This window comes from Mixophyes fleayi, chromosome 4, assembly GCF_038048845.1.
Source record: "Mixophyes fleayi isolate aMixFle1 chromosome 4, aMixFle1.hap1, whole genome shotgun sequence".
Taxonomy (NCBI): Eukaryota; Metazoa; Chordata; class Amphibia; order Anura; family Limnodynastidae; genus Mixophyes; species Mixophyes fleayi.
Window position 1 is genome coordinate 211,383,222 of NC_134405.1, and position 22,828 is coordinate 211,406,049.

The 22,828-nt window shown below is 41.6% G+C and overlaps 2 protein-coding genes across 3 annotated transcripts in view; one reads left to right on the forward strand and one right to left on the reverse strand.

Moving 5' to 3' along the window:
- The window catches only part of SYCP3 (synaptonemal complex protein 3), a 746,653-nt gene that overhangs the window by 409,516 nt on the left and 314,309 nt on the right, over nucleotides 1-22,828 (reverse strand). The gene's annotated exons all lie outside the window — the stretch shown is intronic.
- The window catches only part of PARPBP (PARP1 binding protein), a 25,132-nt gene continuing 2,304 nt past the window's right edge, over nucleotides 1-22,828 (forward strand). The window contains exons 1-10 of one of the 2 annotated variants that reach the window (XM_075209276.1): nucleotides 1-76; nucleotides 392-547; nucleotides 10,771-10,998; nucleotides 11,696-11,797; nucleotides 11,882-12,052; nucleotides 12,463-12,617; nucleotides 15,730-15,913; nucleotides 16,261-16,439; nucleotides 20,612-20,693; nucleotides 21,941-22,103. In XM_075209276.1, the coding sequence (XP_075065377.1) occupies nucleotides 398-547; nucleotides 10,771-10,998; nucleotides 11,696-11,797; nucleotides 11,882-12,052; nucleotides 12,463-12,617; nucleotides 15,730-15,913; nucleotides 16,261-16,439; nucleotides 20,612-20,693; nucleotides 21,941-22,103 (1,414 nt within the window). In that variant the 5' untranslated portion in view covers nucleotides 1-76; nucleotides 392-397. Of the gene's footprint in view, nucleotides 126-391; nucleotides 548-10,770; nucleotides 10,999-11,695; nucleotides 11,798-11,881; nucleotides 12,053-12,462; nucleotides 12,618-15,729; nucleotides 15,914-16,260; nucleotides 16,440-20,611; nucleotides 20,694-21,940; nucleotides 22,104-22,828 lie in introns of both variants that reach the window. The other variant, XM_075209277.1, reaches the window with a different exon arrangement.

Below are 22,828 nucleotides of genomic sequence, written 5' to 3' on the forward strand. Positions count from 1 at the left end.
CAGCATTTAAACATCTTAGTGTTTTGTGTCAGTAAGTTCCTGGCCGTTGGTGCTTGAGATCGGAATAGGCGGCTGTGTGCGTGAGAGTTCTGTACCTGCTCTATTATAACACAGGAATATCAGGTGTAATATAATACCGTCTTGTAGTACAGATATGGTCGTGCACTGTTACCACCGCATCACCTGACATTGGAAACATTACTTTTACATCTACTATAACTATAGAGCTGTATGTTTAATACAAATAAATCACTACATTATGTCTTAAATGACTTGGTTCATGTTGATTACATATCCAAAATAAGTTATACACTTGTTTTGTATTTTGAAAAATATTGTTAAAGAAAAAACATGTATACCTAATGATCTGGTCACCTGTCTCTCCTTCCAGGTTCAGATGGCTTCTTACCAGCAAAATGTGTTCGATTTGGTCAAATGCTTCAGGAAGCAGTGGTCCCTTGTGTGTCAAAGTGAGAGAACCACTGTATGCAGTGCTGACAACATGATACTTACATTGCAGTTGGCTGTGGCTGAAGTTAATAAAAGGGTAAATAGTGCTGGAGTTCCCAGAGCTGTGAATAGAAAATCTTTTTTGTGTTTTACTCATGGCATTGTTGTATACAGCCCTCTGGACAAGTTCATAGCTCCTATACCTGTTTTCTTGTAGTCTTCCAGCAGTTTGTGTTTTATGCATTGGTTACCAAATGATTATCTTTATCAACATTTATTTATGTAGTGCCAGCAAATTCTGTAGCGCTTTACAATTGGGAACAAACATTAATAAAACAATACTGGGTAATACAGACAGAGAGGGCCCTGCTCACAAGCTTACAATCTATGGAACAATGGGAATTTGAAACACAAGGGCATGTGCTACATCATATTGCACATTAGAGCAGATAGAATGCAAAGGTAAATGTATTGTGTGGGCTGTGTGATCAGTCACACAGCAATGTTGGTCAGAGGGTTGTTGTCTTGTGTTAGCTGTGTAGAGGGTGGTAATAGGGTAACCTAGGGAGATTAAGATTCTGGTTGAGGAATATCATAAGCTTGTCTGAAGAGGTGGGTTTTCAGGGAACACTTGAAGACTTGAGGAAAGTCTTCTAGTGCAAGGGAGGGAATTCCACAACGTGGGTGCACCCCGAATAAAGTCCTGTAACCGAGAATGGGAGGATGTGATGAGAGTGGAAGAGAGACACAGAGCTTGTGCAGAATGGAGGTGTCGAGTTGGGAGATATTTTGAGATGAGTGAGGAGATGTATGTCTGTGCAATTTTGTTGACAGCCCTGTATGTTAGTAGAAGAATTTTAGATTGGATTCATGATAAACAGGCAACTAATGTAGAGACTGACAGAGGGGCTCAGCAGAGGAAGAATAGTTTGCAAGGAAAATCAATCTAGCTGCTGCATGCAAAATAGATTGTGGGGGTTCAAGTCTGATTTTGGGAAGACCAGTAAGGAGAGAATTGTGGGAGATGATGAGTGCATGAATTAAGGTTTTTGCAGTGTCTTGTGAGATGTGTCTATTTTGGAAATGTTCTATAGATTTATGTAACATGATTTAGATATAGAGTCGATGTGGGGAACAAAGGATAGTTGTGATTCAAGGATTACACCTAGGCAGTGAGCTTGCGGGGTGGGATTTATGGTCGTTATCAACAGAAATAGAAATGTCAGGCAGGAAGCTTCTGGTTTTGGGTGGGAATATTATTAATTCAGTTTTTTAAGTTTTTAAGATTGGGTTTGAGTTGTGAGAAGACATCCAAGATGAAATGGCAGAAAGACAGTCAGTAACGTGAGGCAACAGAATCAGGAGAGGATAAATAGATTTGTGTATCATCTGCATAGAGATGATATTGAAATCCAAAGGAGCTTATTTGTTTTTAAAGAGAAGTGGTGTAGGTAGAGAATAGCAGAGGACCTAGGACTGAGCATTGTGGTACTCCCAGCTAATAAAGGAAGTGGAGCAGAGGTGGATCCAGAGAAATTAACACTGAAAGAGCGATTAGATAGGTAGGATGAGAACCAGGATAGGACAGTGCCTTCAAGACATAGGGATTGTAGCGTTTGTATGAGGAGAGTGTGGTCAACAGTGTCAAATGCAGCAGAGAGATCCAGGAGAATTAGAAGAGACTAATGGCTTTTACTTTTTGCTATGATCAAATCATGGACAACCTTGGTCAGCGCAGTCTCTGTGGAGTGTTGAGAGCCAAAACCTGACTGAAGAAGATCCAGTAGGTTGTTTGCTGTAAGAAAGTGTGTGAGGCGAGTGAGGCTATTCTCTCGAAGCTTGGAGGGGCATGGGAGTTGAGAGTTTGGGTCAGAATTTTGTTTTTTCAAAATAGGAGTAATCACTGCGTGATTAAATAGTGATTAAAAAATACTAGTAGAGAGAGATTACAGATTTTAGAGGTGGAATGACCATAGGAGACGGGGAACTACCAATTTGAGAGGTTATGGGATCAAGAAGACAGGAGGTAAAGTAGGAAGATGAGAAGAGTAGAAACTTCCTCTTCATTTGTGGGATCAAATGGAAGTGTCAGAGGGTGCTGTAAAGGAATTGAGCTGACTGCTTGTCGAGGGAGATGATACCATTTCAAGTCTGATCTTCTCTATTTTGTCCTTGAAATAGGAAGCAAGATCTTGGGCACTGATGGTAGTCGGAGGGTTTTTGGGTGGGAGGGTTTAGAAGAGATTTAAATGTGTTAAAAGGGTGTTAGGGGTTAGAAGCCTGAGTATAGATGAGAGATTGGAAGTATGTTTGCTTTGCAGTATCCAGAGCATTTCGATAGTAGTGGTAGATGGCTGTATATGTGATGAAATCATTAGAGGTACAACTTTACCTACTTTACGGGAGTTTTTGTGGAGTTCTTGTTACTTTAGTTTGCCACAGTTGGCAACAAAGTCTAAACGGAGTATGTGGTGTCGCTGCAGCCACTTGATCAAGGGCAGTTGCTAGGGTTTGGTGTAAATGAGGTACTGCCTGATATGGGGAGGAGAATGTAGAAATTGAGAAGAGAAGGTGTAGAATAGAGGTGGAAAACTGTTGAAAATCAATGGAGTTAATATTCCCGCGGGTGTGAGGAGGCTTGAAAGAGTTTGACACTGGGAGGATAAAGAACTGGGGGAGAGGAAGTAGCTAATAAGGTGATGATCTGAGAGGGGGAAGGAGTGTTAAGGAAATGAGAAACTGAGCATAGTCTAGAGAAAACAAGATCAAGAGAGTGGCCTTCCTGCAAAACGCATAGAGAATGGGTTAAAAATTCTAACAGTATGAACTTCAAAAGATGTGAACGTAAGTGATTGGACATTTTGTAGAACTGTGAAAGTCCACTGTGGGGAGAGTAGTCCAACCCCACCTCCTTGTCTGCCTCCTAGTCTGGGGGTGTGAGTGAATGGAGGCCACCATGTGAGAGGGCTGTAGGTGAGGCAGTGTCTTATTGTGTGAGCCATGTTTCTGTTATTGCCAGAACGTTGAGGTTGTTTGAGAGGAAGAGATCATGTGTGGTAGGCAAGTTTGTTGCAAACAGAGCGTGCAATTTTTTATTTTTTTTGGCAGGGATGGGGGTAGATTTGTTAGTTGTGTCAGGAGGTATAAGCAGATTAATGGTATTTTATGGGGGTGGGGTATAATTTGTGTGGGTACTGCATAAACAAATTACTGATCTGGATCTTGGAATGTGACCAGCTCAAAAAGTGGCAAAATAGGCACAGTATAGGGGTGAGAGGTCTGCGCGGCAAAGGGGTTCAACAACCTATATAAATTTGTATGGATTTTATGTTTTGGTTTATGGACATTATAAATGGTATTATGAGAGAGGTAGAAAATTCAAAAGTAAAAATTAAAATGTGGGGAAACTCTAAGCCGCAGTTCCAATGTTTGGTCACATGTATCTCCTTTGCCAATGGGTGCATTTTTCCGCTTAAGCTATGAATCAGATTCGTTTGTAATATGATTTCTAGTAGTATATGAAATATATGAACAAAATATAGATTTATTTATTTTTGATCCACCAAATATGGTAAAAGTCTTCTCTTTGGCTGCAACCTATATACACTAGCTTCCGGACTCTGACCAGGACAGACGTGTCCTGCCAGCTCTCCGCTGGAGCCCTGCTTGAAAAGGTTTTCAAGCACAGCTTGAAGACCTCTGGGCTCTGCACACCACGGAGATGCCTGCTGAATTGCTACCTTCATCGCTCTTGCCTGATGCCGGACCCTCACGCTGCTGACTCCCCTGGTTGCGTTGCCTGCCGCCTGACCTCCATGGCTTCTGCGCTCCGCCGTCTGACCTCCATCACTGCTACCTCCACGTCGGCGGCCAGGATCGAGAGGCGCCGGTGGTCTGAAGGTGCAGCTGATTGCCTGGATGCTTCATCCTCCGTCTGGTGCTCCACGACTGCTGCTTTCTGCCTCCACGCTGATGACCCTCGTCGCTGCTCCGCCACCAGTCCTCCGGCTGCTGTTTCCTCCTGTCCCCGTGACTGATGCGCTCCTGCTTCTCCGGACTGATGCTGCACTCATCCGGTCCTGCTGATCCCTCCGGTGGTCACTGAGATCTCCCACCGCCCTGACTAAAGGTTAGCACGCTATCCTCGGCATACTTTGCACTGCCCACCACAGACCGCGGTGTCGGCCTGCTCCTTTCCACCGGACCCCTGCCTGCTGCGGGTATTCTAGTGACCAATTATTATGCCCTGGCCCATGCACTATCATTACAACGGGGGTCATCCACATTTATTATCCCCAATCATGTGCCCCCGGCCGTAGTTTCCTCGGTCCACACTGGCCCTCTTTCCCTGACTCTCCTTGGACTGCTACCTTGTACCACCGGTCTCACCCAATCTCCTGACCCCTGGACCCATCTGCTTATTTGCCTTCCGTGACTGATTTCTGAACTAGCCGTATCGTCCCTCTGGAACTCTGCTCCCTCCTTACCACTGGAGCCCTCGGTCTATTCCATCTCCTGCGCCTACCTCCTAATCGCTGGACCCCTTTGATCTGCTCCTGCAACTACCTAGATTCCTCAGACTTGATTGGTACCTGCTACTATTCTACCGGATTTTATCTTCACCTGTTATTATTTTTACCTGATATTTTTTATATTATTTTTACCTGATATTATTTTACCTGCCATTATATTGTTTTGTTTTTTGCCCTGATTTTACACTTACCTGTTACTATTTTTACCTGTTTTATTCTTACCTGCTTCATTGTCCTTATTATCTCTCTGGCCTGTTGTTCAATACCTTCCACGCTCTAACTTTGTTACTGTCTTCCACATTGTTACTGTCTTCCACATTGTTACTGTCTTCCACATTGTTACTGTCTTCCACATTGTTACTGTCTTCCACATTGTTACTGTCTTCCACATTGTTACTGTCTTCCACATTGTTACTGTCTTCCACATTGTTACTGTCTTCCACATTGTTACTGTCTTCCACATTGTTACTGTCTTCCACATTGCTCTTGTCTTCCACATTGCTCTTGTCTCCCTGTTATTTCTCTGTCCTCTTTATCTAACTGTTCTGTTACTCCTTGCCTCCCTTGCCCTATTTTCTGTTTTTGTCTCCCTAGCCCTCCTTGCCTTTTCTCTGCCCCGTCATACTAGGCCTCTCTAACCGACCTCATCCCTTTCGGCCCTGCTCTCCCTTCCTCCTCTCTCCACCCGCTTTTACACCCTCCCTTCTCTCACCCTACTATGCCTCCCTGCTCTCGATCCATACCCATACTCTCCCCCCGCCCTACATCTCCTGCTCCTCCCCACCCTCCCCCGTGCACTGCCCATCTTGCTAACCTCATCCCCATCTCCCCCCTCTCCTCTTGCGCCCTCTGGAATGCTAGATCAGTCCGTAACAAACTGACTGCTATCCACTACCTCTTTTTATCCAACTCCCTTAACCTTCTTGCCATTACTGAAACCTGGCTCTCCGATTCTGACACCACCTCCCCCGCTGCCCTCTCCTATGGTGGCCTCTCCTTTACCCACTCCACCAGGCCTGGTGCCCACCCAGGCGGTGGAGTTGGCCTCCTCCTCTCCTCCACCTGTACTTTTCGTGTCATTCCCCCTGAACCCTCCCTCTCCTTCTCCTCCTTTGAAGCACACTCCATCTGCCTCTTCTACCCCATCCATCTCCGTGTCACTGTCATCTACCGCCCCCCTGGCCCCACCTCCCTCTTCCTTGACAACTTTGCTGCCTGGCTTCCTCACCACCTCTCCTCCGACCTCCCTTCCATCATCCTCGGCGACTTTAACTTCCCCATTGACAATCCCACCAACCCTGCTTCCAGCAAATTACTCACCCTTTCTTCCTCCCTTGGTCTTACCCAATGGACCTCCTCCTCTACCCACTGCCTTGGTCACTCCCTTGATCTGGTCTTCTCCTACCTATGTAGTCTCTCTGACTTCTCCATCCCTCCCTTTCCTCTATCCGATCACCATCTCCTCTCCTTCTCTCTCTCCTCCTCTCCTGCTCCCCTCCCCCTGCCCAAACCTACTCTGTCCAGACGCAACATTGACGCCCTTAACCCGGCATCTCTGTCCTCCTCTCTTGATACCCTCCTTTCTCCCCTTTCCTCCCTGGCCTGCCCCAACCAGGCGGTCTCCCTCTACAATCACACCCTCACCTCTGCTCTGGACGCGGTCGCCCCTGCCCACTCCGTCCACCCTCGCTGCTTCAAACCCCAACCCTGGCACTCCAAATTTACCCGCTTCCTCCAAAAATGCTCCCGTACCACTGAACTCCACTGGAGAAAATCCCGCTCCCTGGCTGACTTCCTCCACTTTAAATTCATCCTTGCATCCTACAGCTCTGCCCTCTCACTCGCTAAACAATCTTTCTTTAAGTCCCTCATCTCTTCCCAATTCTCTAACCCCCGCCATCTCTTCGCCACCTTCAGCACTCTCCTGGCCCCACCCCCTCTTCCCACCCCCTCCTCCCTGACCTCCTCTGACTTCGCCTCCTTTTTCTCCTCTAAAATTGAGGCCCTCCGACTTGAAATCTCCTCCTCCATTCTCTCATCCACCCCCTCACACTTTTCCGTCCTCCTCCCCCCCCCCCCCAGCCACCTTCCCCTCCACTCCTTCCGCCCCACCACGGGCGAGGAAGTCCACTCTCTCATTTCATCCTCCCTCCCCCCCCCCCCCCCTCTACCTGTCCCCTGGATCCCATCCCCTCCCACCTTCTTCGCTCCCTTTCCCCCACCACCTGCTCCCACCTCGCTCACCTCTATAATCTTTCCCTCTCCACTGGCATCTTCCCCTCCTCCTTCAAACATGCTCTCGTATCCCCCATTCTAAAGAAACCTAATCTTGACCCCACTTCTCCCTCTAACTATCGCCCCATATCTCTTCTCCCCTTTGCCTCCAAAATTCTCGAGAGGCTCGTCTGCAGCCGTCTCTCCTCCTACCTTTCTGAACACTCCCTCCTTGATCCTCTCCAGTCTGGTTTCTGCCCCCTTCACTCCAGTGAAACTGCCCTGGCTAAAGTCACCAATGATCTCCTCTCTGCTAAAGCCAGGGGCCACTTCTCCCTTCTTATCCTCCTCGATCTCTCAGCAGCCTTCGACACCGTGGACCACCCCCTCCTCCTCCACACCCTCCAGTCCTTTGGCCTCTCCGGCCCTGTCCTGTCCTGGTTCACCTCTTACCTTTCGGACCGTTCCTTCTCCGTCACCACCTCTGGGTCTCTCTTCCCCCGTCCACCCTTCCAGTTGGGGTCCCTCAGGGCTCTGTTTTAGGACCCTTACTCTTCTCTTTATACACCTCTTCCCTGGGTGAACTTATCAGCTCCTACGGCCTCAATTACCACCTCTACGCTGATGACACTCAACTTTACCTCTCCTCTCATCTTTCTCCCTCCCTCCTCTCTAGGGTGTCCACCTGCCTCTCTGCCATCTCCTCCTGGATGTCCTCTCGATTCCTCAAACTTAACCTCGCCAAAACTAAACTCAGTCTTTCCTCCCCCTCACACCTCGCCCCCTTCTGACCTCTCTATCACTGTTGACAACACCTCTATCTCCCCTGTCCCACAACTTCGCTGCCTCGGTGTCATCCTCGACTCCTCTCTCTCCTTTGGCCCCCACATTCTCTCTCTCTCTTGCTAAATCCTGCCGCTTCCAGCTGCGCAACATCGCTCTCATCCGGCCCTTCCTCTCCCAAGATGCCACCAAATGTCTTCACTCTCTGATCATCTCCCGCTTGGACTACTGCAACCTCCTCCTTACTGGCCTCCCCCACTCATCTCGCTCCCCTTCGATCTGTACTTAACGCAGCCGCTAGGCTCATCTTCCTTTCTCGCCGCTCCTCTTCTGTCTCCCCCCTCTACCAATCCCTTCACTGCCTCCCCTTCCCCTACAGAATCCTGTTCAAGCTCCTCACTCTTACATACAAGGCCCTCGCCAACTCCACTGCACCCTACATCTCCACCCTCCTCTCTATTCATGCTCCATCCCGCTCTCTCCGTTCTGCCAATGACTGTCGCCTCTCTTCCCCCCTGATCACCTCCTCCCACGCGCATATCCAAGACTTCGCCCGTGCTGCCCCCCTCCACTGGAACAAGCTCCCTCCCTCCATCAGAACTTCCCCTAATCTGTCCAGTTTCAAACGGGCTTTAAAAACCCACCTTTTTCTTAAAGCCTTCCAGTCTCCCACTTAACTTCCTACCTTTTCTTCTGCCTCTTCCTCCCCCCCTTATCCTTATCCTCCGTTCCTCCATCTCTCCCCCGTGTCTCTGTCTGTCTACCCCACCCCTTAGATTGTACGCTCCTTTGAGCAGGGTATTCTCTTCTCCTGTCTTCACCACTGTTAACTCTGCTCTCCAGCTACTTAGCCCTCCTCCTTGAGGACCCTCTTTCCCGCGTCCCTTCTCGCTCCCTCCTCTCCCCTCTAGGGGTCTCCCTGTCATCCGTGCCTTCCCTCTTGGACTCCGTCGTTGGCGGACCTTCCCCTCTCCTCTCCTCCGCCCCTCTAGCGGTGCTTTGAGCTCACTGAGTTACTGTGATTATTGTTTACTGTACTGTGCTGTCTCACCTCGTATTGTAATCTCGTTTGTCCCTGTACGGCGCTACGGACACCTAGTGGCGCCCTATAAATAAAAATTAATAATAATAACCTCACCAACACAAAGGCTGGTACTAGGGACCACCTTTTGTATAAATTTTATATGAATTTTCTTTAATAAACATGGAGATAAAATATTCTGCAATTCCCTGTCGAATTCTTGACAAAGTCTTTCTCTGTCAGAGGGTCCAAATACTTTTCACATTCAGACTTCTGTTTCACTAATGGTTTCATATGAAAGTAATGCAGAAATAATACCTTTCCTCGCAGGATACTAGTGACAAGTTGCAATGACTGCTGTGTTGCACACTAGTTTAGTTTTAGGTGCCTGGGGCACAGAGACAAGGTTCCAGCATGTTTCTTGGTGTCTGGCATTAGCATTATGGTGTTTTTTGTTCTTGTTTCCTGAACTGGCAAAAATACCACCAACTATACAACTGTATCCTGTTAGCCATCCTCCATAGCGTGTAGCATTACACAATGCGATCTCTCGCTGTAAAACTGAGTGGTCTCACTGGCAACTAGGGTTTACTTTATCATGACACTGCAATAAACATTTTCATTAGTTTTTAAACCGTTTGAAGTGTATGGACTGAAACCACCTGTAAAAGAATTGAGTGTGGGTTGCGTCCTACTTTACTATACTAATATGGAAAGAACAATAACCACCACTGTAGATGGTGAAAGGTAGAAAGACTGGTGGCTATGGCAGTGGAACAGGATGGTATGTAGACTGTGTAGGGCTGTTTTCTGGACATTGATCTGCTATGCACAGTGTTTACTCTTGTACCATACTATACTTAATATTTACATATTAACTCAGTGTTGCCCAAACTTTTGCAGTTCGTGGCACCCTTAGTCTTCATAATCTTTTCAAGGCACCCCTCCAAAATAATTACCGGGCAGTCCTGTTTTAGAAGTAGTTGGGTCAAAAAAACGTAATAAGTATTTAGGTCAGGACAGAAATACTTATTTAGTTGTATGCAAAAATAATACACATACATCCAAAGAAAAATAATATTTTTATATTTTTTTTTTTCAATTATATTTCTGTCAAAGAATAATTGACACCTAACTCACACGGTGACCTTCTTCATCCCCTCTCACGCTGACGCGACCAGACAGAGAAAAAAAAAACTTGCCAACCCGCGCGACGCCCAGGACCCTGCATCCTGCTCTCTCCCGCAGCTTGTCCCTGAATGTCGGGCGCGCTGCGGGAGAGAGGAGGATGCTGGGTCTGGGGCGCCGCGCGGGTTGGCAAGTTTTTTTTTTTCTCTGTCTGGTCGCGGCACCCCTGGGAGCCGCTGTATTAACTTTTAACATTCTAAAGATATTTAGATATTTCTGCAATAATTCCACCCCCAACTCCTCCAACTTATTTTAAACATTGAAATGTTTCTTGTAATTTTTGCGGTTTAATATGCAAAACAAAAAGGTACAAACCGTGAGTATGCTGTGTGCTAGCTAATTGTCATTCTAATGGGTCTATTGTCTGGTAGTCTATAGTCACCAGCATACATTACTGTTGGTAGTATGCTTGATCACTAGAGAAACATGATATGTGTTATCATCCAATAATATACAGTTAATTAAACATACCAGCTTCAATTTTTACCATTTTCACTTTGGACTTCTGATGACTTGGTTTTAATTGTTTTCAGTATTAACAATTGTGTTTTGTTGGTTTTCTTCTATTCTTTCCACATTTAGAATGGCAAAGAATATACAGCTTCACTTAGTGATGTTTTGTGGACATGGAAACATTTGGTTAAAGATAAACTTGGATTAATTTGTGATAAAGTGCCAGCTCCTAAGAACTACGTTGATGTCAGGAAAAATTATGACCTGTTTCTGAAAAGTAGTGATTCATTGGATCTCATTGATTTATATGAAAAATTATCAACACTTGGCTGCTCTAGAGAAACAAACATCTCCTCTGTAAGTATCAATCTGACAGTTCATATCTATTTGGTTTTTATTACTTAATGCAGTGCATACATTACCATTGTTCTCTAAACCACTCTGTTGTGATATAAGCAAATCCAGCTATAAGAGAGCATATTAAGTTTTACGATGCAGTTAATAAGTAAGTATTCATCACCACCTCCATCCCTAATTTTGATATGGACATGCATGCAACAGCCAGTTAGCAGATCATTATAGTGTTCCCAGTGTAGCCTCTTTTCATAGATGTGTGCTTATCTTGCGGGAGGCCGTAACCTGTCCTGCATGTGATGGAGGCAATCCTATAGTGTGCAAAAGGGATTTGAGGCCAGCACAAAGTCAGACTGTGATTATAGAAGGAGCAGAAACGCAACCTTAACTCTTGTCATTCATTTTATGGGACAGTTTCATATAATGGTTCCTCTCCTGACTAGCAGAGGGGTTTTGCCTCCCGGCTATTTCTTAACCAATAAATATGGTGCTCCATAGCAGTCAAAATCATTTACTGGGAGCTTTGTCTGTGTAAAGAGCAACTGGTGAAGTCCTCTGCCTGTATATTGATTGCATCTAGTCATAGCTGCAAATAATTCCTAGCATTTTCAATATATATAATTTTGAATCCCATTCAGTTTTAAAGTGGTAGGGGGAAAACTAAATCCCAACTAACAGTATTAAGTTTGTGCTTAAACAGGACCAGTTACTGGAGTTTCTCTCTGGTTCTCCATCAGAAGATGACAATCTTGGATGTACATCCATTTTAACACCATGTAAGAATAATATGGATTTTATGAAGGTAATTCAAGATTAGAGGTTTAATATATGTTCTAAAAATAAGTTCTGCCAGACAAATTAACTTTTTTTTTTTTTTTCTTTAAAGCTAAAAAGCGTGGTTCAGAAAATCTTTTGTTCGTATTTACATCTACTAGTGAATTCTAAAAGTGATATTGTCCTAGCCCAAGTCCTTAATTGTCCTGACCGAGGGCTAGACAGAGCAGCTTTCACGGACCTCAAACGTGCATCAAGAAATAAGCAGATGTCCCTATTTCTGGTATGTTGTTCTACTTGTTTTAAATTGTTGGTTAAAAGATTAAATTGTTTATTAATCATATATGCTATTTTAATGAGGTTTTCTAGTTCAGTATACCCCTTAAAGTTCCTTTCTTGAGTCTCTAGCAAATGCTAGAACTATAAAAGCAAGACATATTGTAAATAAAGCTTATAATATTTTTTCCAATTTGTATGGTCCTGTGGTGTCAACACTTCTAGGTTCTCCGGGCCTGCTATTGATATGACAAATTCAACTTTCTTTTAAATTAATGAAAACATGTTCTGTATATACTCTTGATACAGAAATTTGAGGTGTGTGTGTATTTTTATTTATTTTTTTATTTTTTGCTGAAACTGTTGACAAGTTTAAATCTTGTATGATTCCATGGACCTGTAACACTTTCATTACAGGTGGCAACATCATTCATAAGAACAGTGGAGCTTGGAGGGAAGGGTTATGCTCCAGCGGATTCAGATGCATTAAGAAAACACTTGAAGGGACTTTCACACTTTGTTCATTTTATTGATAGGCTCAATGAAATTCTTGGCGAAACACAAAATGCAAGGTAACATATGGCAGTGTATGTATGTCATCTGTAAAATTTGTTAAGTATGAGAGGTTATTTTTAAGGTTGTGCATAACTGAATTATGAAAATGGGTGAGGGGTTCTAGTTTACTAAAGTTGCACACTAACCTTTCTTTCACTACGCTAGCAGCAGTTGCCATGTTAGAAGGCAGGAGGTCTCTAAGCAGGCATTATTGTTTGAGTGAGAGGTTGGCAGACTTGCTTTACAGAAGTTCATTGTATATAGTGGTTGATTCATACACGGCACTGCCAGTGACTGCATATTTACCTTTCTGAGTGTGTGAGATCCTATCGGGGTACTGTCCTAACAATGGGTGGGAAACTTAATTTTAAGAAAAGTGCGCTTCAAATCAACAATGGTGTCTTTAATTAGGTGATTGTTGCGTTACATTATAACCATGTGTTGAGGACAGAAAGGAACTCTTTAAATTGCCTATCTGTTTGGTTTCTTTATAAAGCTCAATGTATGTCTAGTCAACCTACTATCATTGCTAGGGATTCTGTCTCCTACAAGGCTGTAGACAATGTCACAATGCCCCCATTTCCCCTTTAACGTTACTGAATTTATTGGGGAAGTCATTGTTGAGGTAAATGAGCATATATAAGCCAATAAATCGGTTAACTGAGGTGAAAAACACCTCTTAATGCGAGGCTTTATAGACAAATTGTCAGTGGCTCCATTAAAAGGAAGGATAGTCGCGGCGTGGGGGAAGGTCACGTAAATGAAAGGAGATCAGATTTTTGTGGAGAGCTATACAATGTTTGCACCTATTGCATGAAGGTGAACCTTAATTTAGATAGCCGTCAAGCAATAAAAACTTAAACGTGTACAAAATTATCAACAATATGCATCTAAAGATTGTGATGAATATATATATATATATATATATATATATATATATATATATATTTTTTTTTTTTTTAACAAAATATACTATTTTTGTTTCCAGCTTTTCTATTGGATATAATCCTCACTTTTATTATGGCACTGACACAGTTTTTACTGAGAAGAAAAATATAAAATATAATATTCTCTATTTGTAATTGCAATGAAACGTTGTCCAGACTGGTAGAAAATGTGACTTTCTATTTTTTGGGAATTGTGATTAAGAATCTGTTTTATATTTTAACAGGCACTTGGCAGTTCCCCATATTCTTGTTTTTTAGCTAGAATACTTTCTTCTTTTTCCAGCAGAGAATTGTTTTCTGAGAAGATGAACTTTGAGCTGTTAAATACTATACTAGTTTTGTCTATTAATATGATTTATGCATTCTGGAAATGTTTTGGTTATGGAGAATGGGATTTTGGTCAGGACTCCCATAATTTTGAAATAAAAAAAACAAGATGTCCATTTAACCTGAGGTTTGCTCATAAAATACACTCAAGACCCTTAGGTTCCAAATAAGGTGTAAGTTCTAAGAATCTACCCCACTCTATCCTGTTTGGTTATGGATCAGTGTCACAAATAGCCACTCCTTGAATCAATATCTTATCATATATTGACACAGTCAAACATTATATCACCTCTATTTTGTCAGGAGATCTCTGCTAACTACTGTTACCAGTCACAAACTGCACGCGTGACTTGTAAGTGTTTACTATATGGGGTTACACACGATTCCAGCACTCAATCTTCCTCTTACATATCGCACATGTTGCAGATTTGCCGAATTGCCCCCAAACAGCACTCACACAACCACACCCACTTTGGTTTTTCCACCACCTATTGAATAAGTGCAATAGGACCCCAATATACTGTCTCCCACTGGCACACAATGAGCACTCCTTAGTAAGGCATACACCAGCAATGAAAGGGTTAACACTTAACCCCTCAAGGCTCTGACACAAATGTACATGCAGGTACAGACTAGACTTGGTATACAAAGGTGCTCACAATTCACACCTCTGCATTTTAAGGATTAGTATGGACTCCTGCTGGGAGTGGCTTTCTAGGGTCTCTAGTTATCAAAAAACTCTCCTGTGTCAGGATGTAGCTCATCGCAGCGCCTTAGAAGATAAGTGTCACCTGAGTCAGCTTCAAACACAGGTCTGTTTTTCTGGCCTCATATTTTACACATTGAGTTAGATCATTACCCTTGAAGAGCAGGGCTCTGCTTTGAAGTTATTTGCATTTGACTTGCAGAGAAAAACAAACCGTTATGGTTGGGCCATATTCCCCATAATTTTTCTACGGGTTAATCCTTATAACTGCAATTCCTATGTTCACTACAATCAGCAGTAGTTTAAATTACAGTTTAACAAGCATTTTGAGTCCTGCAAGGCAGCCATTTGATACTTTTACTAGCAGGTGTATCATAAGAAGATATTGAGCCAGGTATGATGTTAAAATGGCAAAATTGTGCATATTAAGTAAAATCTTTCCGCTACCTAGTTATCGTTTAATGCAGAGTTCTCCCGAGTCTTTGGCCTTAAGTCTAATCAGTCCAACATTGGCATTTCTGCAAAAAAAAACCAAAAACTATTGGACATGTAGGGGTTGACACTGACAGCATTCCTATGATGTCCTACTGAAACCTTGACTCTGAGTCATAGCATCTTCAATGTTCAGTTTGTCCTTTAGTCATATAGGTGTGCATAATACTTTTGCAGGTACTTCATGGTCAGGCTGTAATAATATTGGCAGTAGCTACTGTCAAGACTGTAGCATTCTGACACATTTTGTTGGTATTATGTGTTTGCTTTTGTCTCTGCATTGAAGTTGCACATCTACCTTATCTGACCTTTTGTTTCTGTAAGCATAGAACAGGATTCTGGTAAATGTATGATTTCACTTTATATTAATGAGAAATAATATACTTTGTGTATATATGTGTGTAACTAAATTTTTATTTTATGTTTGTAGAAAAACAGTTTTTTTAAAAAAATATATCTCACTTCTTTTTTTTTTTTTTTTTCTGCTAAATTGAGGTTGGGGGAACTCTAACTTGAATACATTCAAATAACGTCTTGATCTTTATTTCCCCCACCATCATATGTTGTGGACCAAAAAAAAAAAAAATTTGGTATCTTAGAATTCTTATGACGAAATCTGATCTGAAAAGCTTGGTGCATCTATTGTATGTCTTTCAGAACTACAGGAGAGTTAATCTTGTCTGCAATCAAGATGCATTTGATAAAAGGAAGAGGCAGCGGGGATTCATTTAGTGAAGCTGTGATGGAGGTTTCACAGGATTTGGATTTAAGGATTAAAAATATAATGCATTTATCTAAAGAAGATAAGAGTGAGAGCGCTACAGGCATCAGTCCTGCACGGGTAAGCCTATTTTATAGCAATAGGTTTTCTGTAGGGTTGTCCATATACATGCAACATACTGTAGATCTCTTTGGAAGAAATAAATTTGAGCCCCACCCACTGATGGGGTACTGGGTGAATGCACAGTATATAGTCAATTGACAATAGATTACAGTATACTGTAATGCTCTTTGAAGGCTTGTATGTGATAATGGGAAGCAAAGACTATCTTGCCAATAAAATGAAACCTCTTGTACATTTAAATAGAAATGTTAGTGAGAATTCTCTTCTTGGTTCCATCAACATGTGACTTCATTTTGCCATTGTTTGTACTTGGTTAGATGGGAATATGTTCTCTCTCTTTACAGCCTAGAAGTCATGCAATAAACCGTGGCACAGCTTTATGTGGTAGAGAGACCATAAAAACATTGCTAATACTTTTGGATGAAGAAGCCGCTAGTCCTCCCAGCAAAAACAAAGCCGAGCTGTTATGTGCTGATGAAGAAAATACCATCTTTGGAGCAATTTCTCTTCTATCACTCTTTAGGTAATTGTTTTGTTTTTGTCATTTGATTTGTGTGACAACTTAACAGCCACTATGGATAACCTCTATAAGCCAGAAAAATTCAGCAGCTATATGCATTTTCAGTCCTTGTTGGGAGGTGAGAAAGAAACCCCAATGCCCCAAACAAAAACTCCTGTTTTTTTTTGTTTTTTTAAAGTGGTACAAATCTACACTAAAGCCATATCAACCAATTAGACATTAAGGGGTATATTTACTAAACTGCGGGTTTGAAGAAGTGGAGATGTTGCCTATAGCAACCAATCATGCACCAATATATGCACTAAATAAATAAAAGCTAGAATCTTGTTGCTATAGGCAACATCTCCACTTCTCCAAACCCGCAGTTTAGTAAATCTAGCCCTAAGTTTTTATATATGTGTCTTGTGAAACAGTGAAGGTAAATATTAGAGATGAGCGGGCTCGGATTCCGCTAATCCGAGCCCACCCGAACAGTGCGGATCTGAACGGGATCCGAGCACTGTTCGGATATTTCCAGTGGGCAAAAAATTGAAAACGAGGCTCTGTCGTCCAAGTCTCGCGTCAAATCTCGCGAGGGGTGGGAGGGAGGGCCCAGAACAATTCCATCTTGTACCTTTTTTTTTGGCATTATGTGCTCAAGCTACCTAGGTGCAACCTTTTGGCCTAAAAACAATATTGTGAGGTGTTCAGAATAGACTGGAAATTAGTGGAAATGATTGTTATTGAATGTTATTGAGGTTAATAATAGCGTAGGAGTGAAAAAAAAACACAAAACTGGTTTTCAGCACTTTTTATGTTTTTTTTCAAAATAAATCCGAATCCAAAACCTTAAATCCGAACCAAAACCTTTCGTCAGGTGTTTTGCGAAACAAATCCGAACCCAAAACCTCAAGCAAATCCGAATACAAAACACGAGACACCAAAAGTGGCCGGTGCACATCCCTAGTAAATATCTGGTGTAAGGTGCAATGTTGGTAAATAACATACTGCCTATTAACCACCTAATGGACAACCTCTTTGACCAGACTAGTGGTGTAGTCATTTCTATACACTACCTTTCACAAGGTAAAGTACATTTCTGATTTATTCAGCATTAGTTTCTCGGTAAATAGATATTCTGTTTCCTGGTGTGATGGTGTTGTAGTGAGCTCTGTCTATTCTGACCCTACTTCTTGTTAGAGATGCTGTCCAGTCGGCCTGAATGTTCACCTGTCTTGTTTCCATATGGAAACATTATAATTATTAACAGCTTCTCTGTCATTTGTGAAAAAAAGCACTACCATACGTTTGAAAGTTTTTCATGCCATAAAAAGTCTTTCCCAGAAAATGTGCCTAATATCTACAATCTTTCATGCAGTAGTTTTTAATATACATATTTTCACATCTATTGCTGGTGTCCAGAGTAGTAACATATTTAAAAACTCTACCACATGTACTCAGAATTCAGCCACTTGGGAACTCCCTGATGGCATTTAGGGCATGTAGGTTCTAGTATTTAGGCTATGTGCAGTTTTTTGTGTAAGTTGTGTGAATATACGGCTGTATAAATTTGTTGATGGCAGCTGTGACCCCAGTAGTGGTGACTGAAAAATATAACCTTTCCGGCCCTCTTCTACTGTAGTGGGCTTACTTGAGTATTCACCCATCCATTATTTGATATGTGCTGACACTTTTCACTTGATGGAACTATAGTGTAGAAATCTTCTAAGTCTGTCGATACAGTGTTAACCTAGGATTGAATAAATAGCTTACTGTCTTCCTAGTGAAGGATTTTTACACATGTTGATGTGAGTCGCCTTTATTGAAAAATAATTTTGTGCTATAATTGTGGTCTGTCTTATCTTTCAAAGACCTGGGGGTATATTTACTAAACGGCGGGTTTGGAAAAGTGGAGATGTTGCCTATAGCAACCAATCAGATTCCAGCTTTCATTCATTTAGTGCATCCTACAAAATGACAGCTAGAATCTGATTGGTTGCTATAGGCAACATCTCCACTTTTTCAAACCCGCCGTTTAGTAAATCTAGCCCCTGGTCTTAATCCCTCCTGACCATTTTAAATTTGCTGCACTTCATACATGTTACTCATGCCTGTGCAGCTGGGACTGCTGGGTTACTAGGTACTAAAACACGTAAATTATGCATGTGAACTAATACAACCATGCAGATGCATCACTCATAAGTCCAGGTTTACATGCCAGTCTGTTAAACTCAAGCAGACGTAAGGTTAGTAGCACACGTAATTGGAAAGTAGGCTTACTATAAACATATTGTGCAGCTTTTTATTGTGCCCCCTAGGGTCAGTCCTGAAGAATCATCATGAAATACTGTGTTTTTGATTTTGTACAGAATTATTGAATAGTTTGCATTCTATTTGATGTCCCTCCCTTCCGTTTACTGTATTTGAGGATATAAAAAGGGAATGGTTGGTGCTATACACTAGAGATTGAATGGCCAGTGTGGGCTGCACAAAAGTAGGAGTAACCACACTTCTCACGTACAATCATACAAGAAATATCTTGACACTCTCACACTGATCCTGACTAATAATAGATATCAACTATAGTAAATATTTCTATGCTTTGGTTATTCTATAAATGGCATCTATATAGCAGTGTAACATGACCACAATATCATAATCATTTATATAGCGCCAACATATTCCGTAGCGCTTTACAATTGGGGACAAACATAGTAAACTAATAAACAAACTGGGTAAAACAGACAAAACGGTGAGAAGGCCGCTGCTCGCAAGCTTACAATCTATGGACACAATACAAGTCTGACTGCACGTGAGGCTGGAAAACCGAAGGTCTGTAGAATGTGGAATGATGAGCGGTGGCACCCAGTGGCTCACCAGTAGTGATTGTCATTCATAATGATACAGCCATGTCCATATGTGTGCCTGTATCCTATGGGTGACATACCTAATTATCTGAGGTTACAGAAAGGTGTTTCACTCATACGATACAGGCACACATATGGACATGGTCATGTCATTATGAATGATTGAATCACTACTGGGGCCTGTGCAGCTCTAGTTTCTCTGTAGCTGGAGAGATCCGATGCAAGAGCTGCTATACTTTCAATTAGAGATGCTGCATCATATCTGTCCTGCTACAGGGAAACCTGAGCCACATTGACCACAAAAGTCAGAGGTACTAGTTATATGAAAGTGCCAAGTGAATGGTGGTGAGTGGATCCCCGCCAACGTATTGTTATCACAACAGATTAGTTTCTATAGTAACAGATACTTCAATGCTCTTCAGCATTTCTATTATACACATAGATGGGGGATGCTGGACAGATTGCACAACTGCTGGAAAGTAACTTCAGAATTGTTTGTACATTATTTAAATGACATGTTCTGTTTTGGATCCACAATAAGTTTGAAATATTGACATATAATAGATTTTCTTTAGGTTTCCATCTCTACCTCAACATTGAGTGCAGTATAGACACATACAACCAGGAGACATTCTGAATGGTTTAATAAGCTTCTGTATAACAGAATTCCCCTTTTAAGTGATTGATCTGTAGAAAATTGGGAGAAATTGTGTTTTTCCAACACTGATTGTCCATTTTAATCATATTTCATTAAAAATATTTTCTGTTTTTAGCTTTTTCATGAATCAAGAGGGTTTTCCCTGTGCAGGAGCAGCCAGGCTTTCATTGCCTTGTCTGTAGATTAATCAAATATGCAGATTCGGCATTAGTACATTTTACCATTTTCCTGCCACAATTCTTTCCTCCTCTTGAAGTACTGTTTTAATATATGCAAAAATCATGCCCCCCTCCTCTCCTTATGAAGAGTATTTACATATGTTTCTAGCAGACTTGGCTTTGGTCACCACCTTAGTTTAGTAAGCATTATTTTAATGACTGAAATCAAGGACTCTGTATTGCCTCGTCTATGTAGAAGCTTTATACACTTTTTTTAAATTTACCTTGTATATCCCAGATTGATCAGAGAATTTCTTTCTGACTATTTTATATGAAGGTTTTTGATGACAGTGTTTCGGATTGGTGGTTATTTTGAGCCCAAACATACTGCATATACACAAAGCATTGTTTTTCCACAGCTGAGAGGGTCTCCTCGTCTGCTGTGAAACTGCAAACTAGCAGAAAGCAAACATTGTTTTTTAACTTTTTCTGTTATTTATTTTTTTAATCCAGGACTCCTGAACAGTATCATGGATCCTCTCCCAAACCTCTCAGCCAACGTGTCCAGAAATGCATGCTCAAAAAAGAACCCAAGGTACTGTATCAACATGCAGTAGTGGAGTATTTCTGTTGTAAATGCAGGTAACTTTTTTTAATTTTGACGTGTAGCCCAATAACATCTGGCAAACAAAAATAATTCGAACAGATATGTGAATGTTGTGTGCACCCAAACAATTCGGATGCACACATGAATGACTATTGTGACTGCCTGAAAAATAATTGGCTGTGTGTGTGTAGTTGCAACTCTAACTGGGACAAACATCTGTGGCAGAAAAAATAGAATATTGGGTAAAAGGATGCCTTGCATTGTATGGAAGGCTTATGCCTTGTATAGATCTTTCTGCTGATCAACCCCGTTAATGCAAACTGATATTTAAAAAAGGAAAAAAAACCCTCACATAACAAGCCGAACTGTAAATTGGTGCCTTTAAATGTCACAATAGGAAAAATGAAGGAATCTCACTTCTGTGCTGCCCATTTTCTGACTGCGGCTGGTAGTGATAGCAAGCAAGTGCAGTGATGGGACCAAACGCAGATTAAATTTGTATAGATCATGGTATCCGAAAGAAGACAGTTTTAAAACTGAATGCTATTTGTACAAAGCAGTTTGCATCTGAGTGTTATGGTATTGTCATTGGAAATCTGAGGTTACTTGGGATTTCAGTTGGGTAAACCTAGGCTTGAGATTTTTGAATAGCCTACCCCATTCAAGACCGTACTAATGGTCCCATGCTGACATGGAACTAATGGGTACCCTTATGAATGCAGCTTCCTTTTCCATGATGCATTGGGGCCAGTCTCCTAATATTGACTGACTGATCTCCATTCCTTCTTCCATAGGTGTTTTGCAATGCCTAGTACAAGTGGTTGTATGTGGTTTTTTTTTTTTGTTTTTTCAAATATTGGTACATAAAGTAATGTAAGCAAATGGATCTACAATGTGAGTGTATTTACTAATGCACACTTTTTGACAACCATCACTTAGCTTTTTCAATGTTACCTACAAGGTAGAATACAAGAGGTTTATGGGAGTACTCACTAAGTACATTAGAAACCATGCTGAATGCAAGCTCTGAGATAGGTTCATCAATGGTTACTTAGAGAGAACAATGTGCAATTTTTTTTTTTTTTTTTTTATTTCTATGCAGTTTGCTTTTTGTGGGTGGATGTTGTGTTCTGCCCATGTGTATGAGCCCTAAACATATTTGTACTACTATACTTGGTTATATTTATATTAAGGTAAACCTAATTAAACATAATGCAGACACTTTTTCCCCCCAGCTGAAGCAGAACTTGATTAAATCTCAGTTCTTCTGCACGTATAAGGAGAGCTCCACAACTCAAATCAAGTCCTGTGCTTTTCCCAGTATGAGTCAAGTTCCAACGTGCATTCATCCAGCGCCAAAGATTGTTCCAGTGCTCAGTTTCGATGAAGAACCAATTGGTAACCATTTTATGCAATCCTATTTAATTTTCCGACCCATTGTGGTTTGTGTTAAAGGGAAACTAAAGTCTAAAATGCAAGTTGGTCCAATGTGTTTACTTTGTTTGTTTTTTTTTTTTCTAGTAGTTTTTATTGAAATCTTTGAAAATAAAGATATACAGCAAACATTCCTGACATATCTAAAGCTTCCTAAATTAGCTAACTACGTATCCAATGTACTGTATGTAGTAAGGCAAAGACTAGCATAATTCTGACAGAACAGAAAAACTTATAGAAATATAGGCATGTCTAACATCAAAAACCACTGTAACGTACTCTATATCTACAGTTATACGATTTGAACCAAATTTTGTGATATTTATGTTCCTACTAGTATCCTGATTCATGGTGTCGTTCACAAGTGCCCGCCATTACTGGAAATCGGGAGAGTCTACAGCAAGCCATGTAACCCAACATGAAAGAAAAAAAAAAACATCTTTACAATAGCCTGTTCTTGGGCTATACTGTATATAATATTCTCTTAGTGATTTCTGGCCAATTACTTCAATATTCTGTTTACACTAGAAGCAATATGCCAGGACTAGGAGAGCTGTACTTAACTTGCCCAATAGAATAGTGCTAGACAGCATGCAGTATATTAACTGACTTCACGCCAAATCGCTTTCTGTTATTTGGGAGTAATAACCTTGTTTGTCCACAAAATGGCAAAATTAAAATGTTCAAAC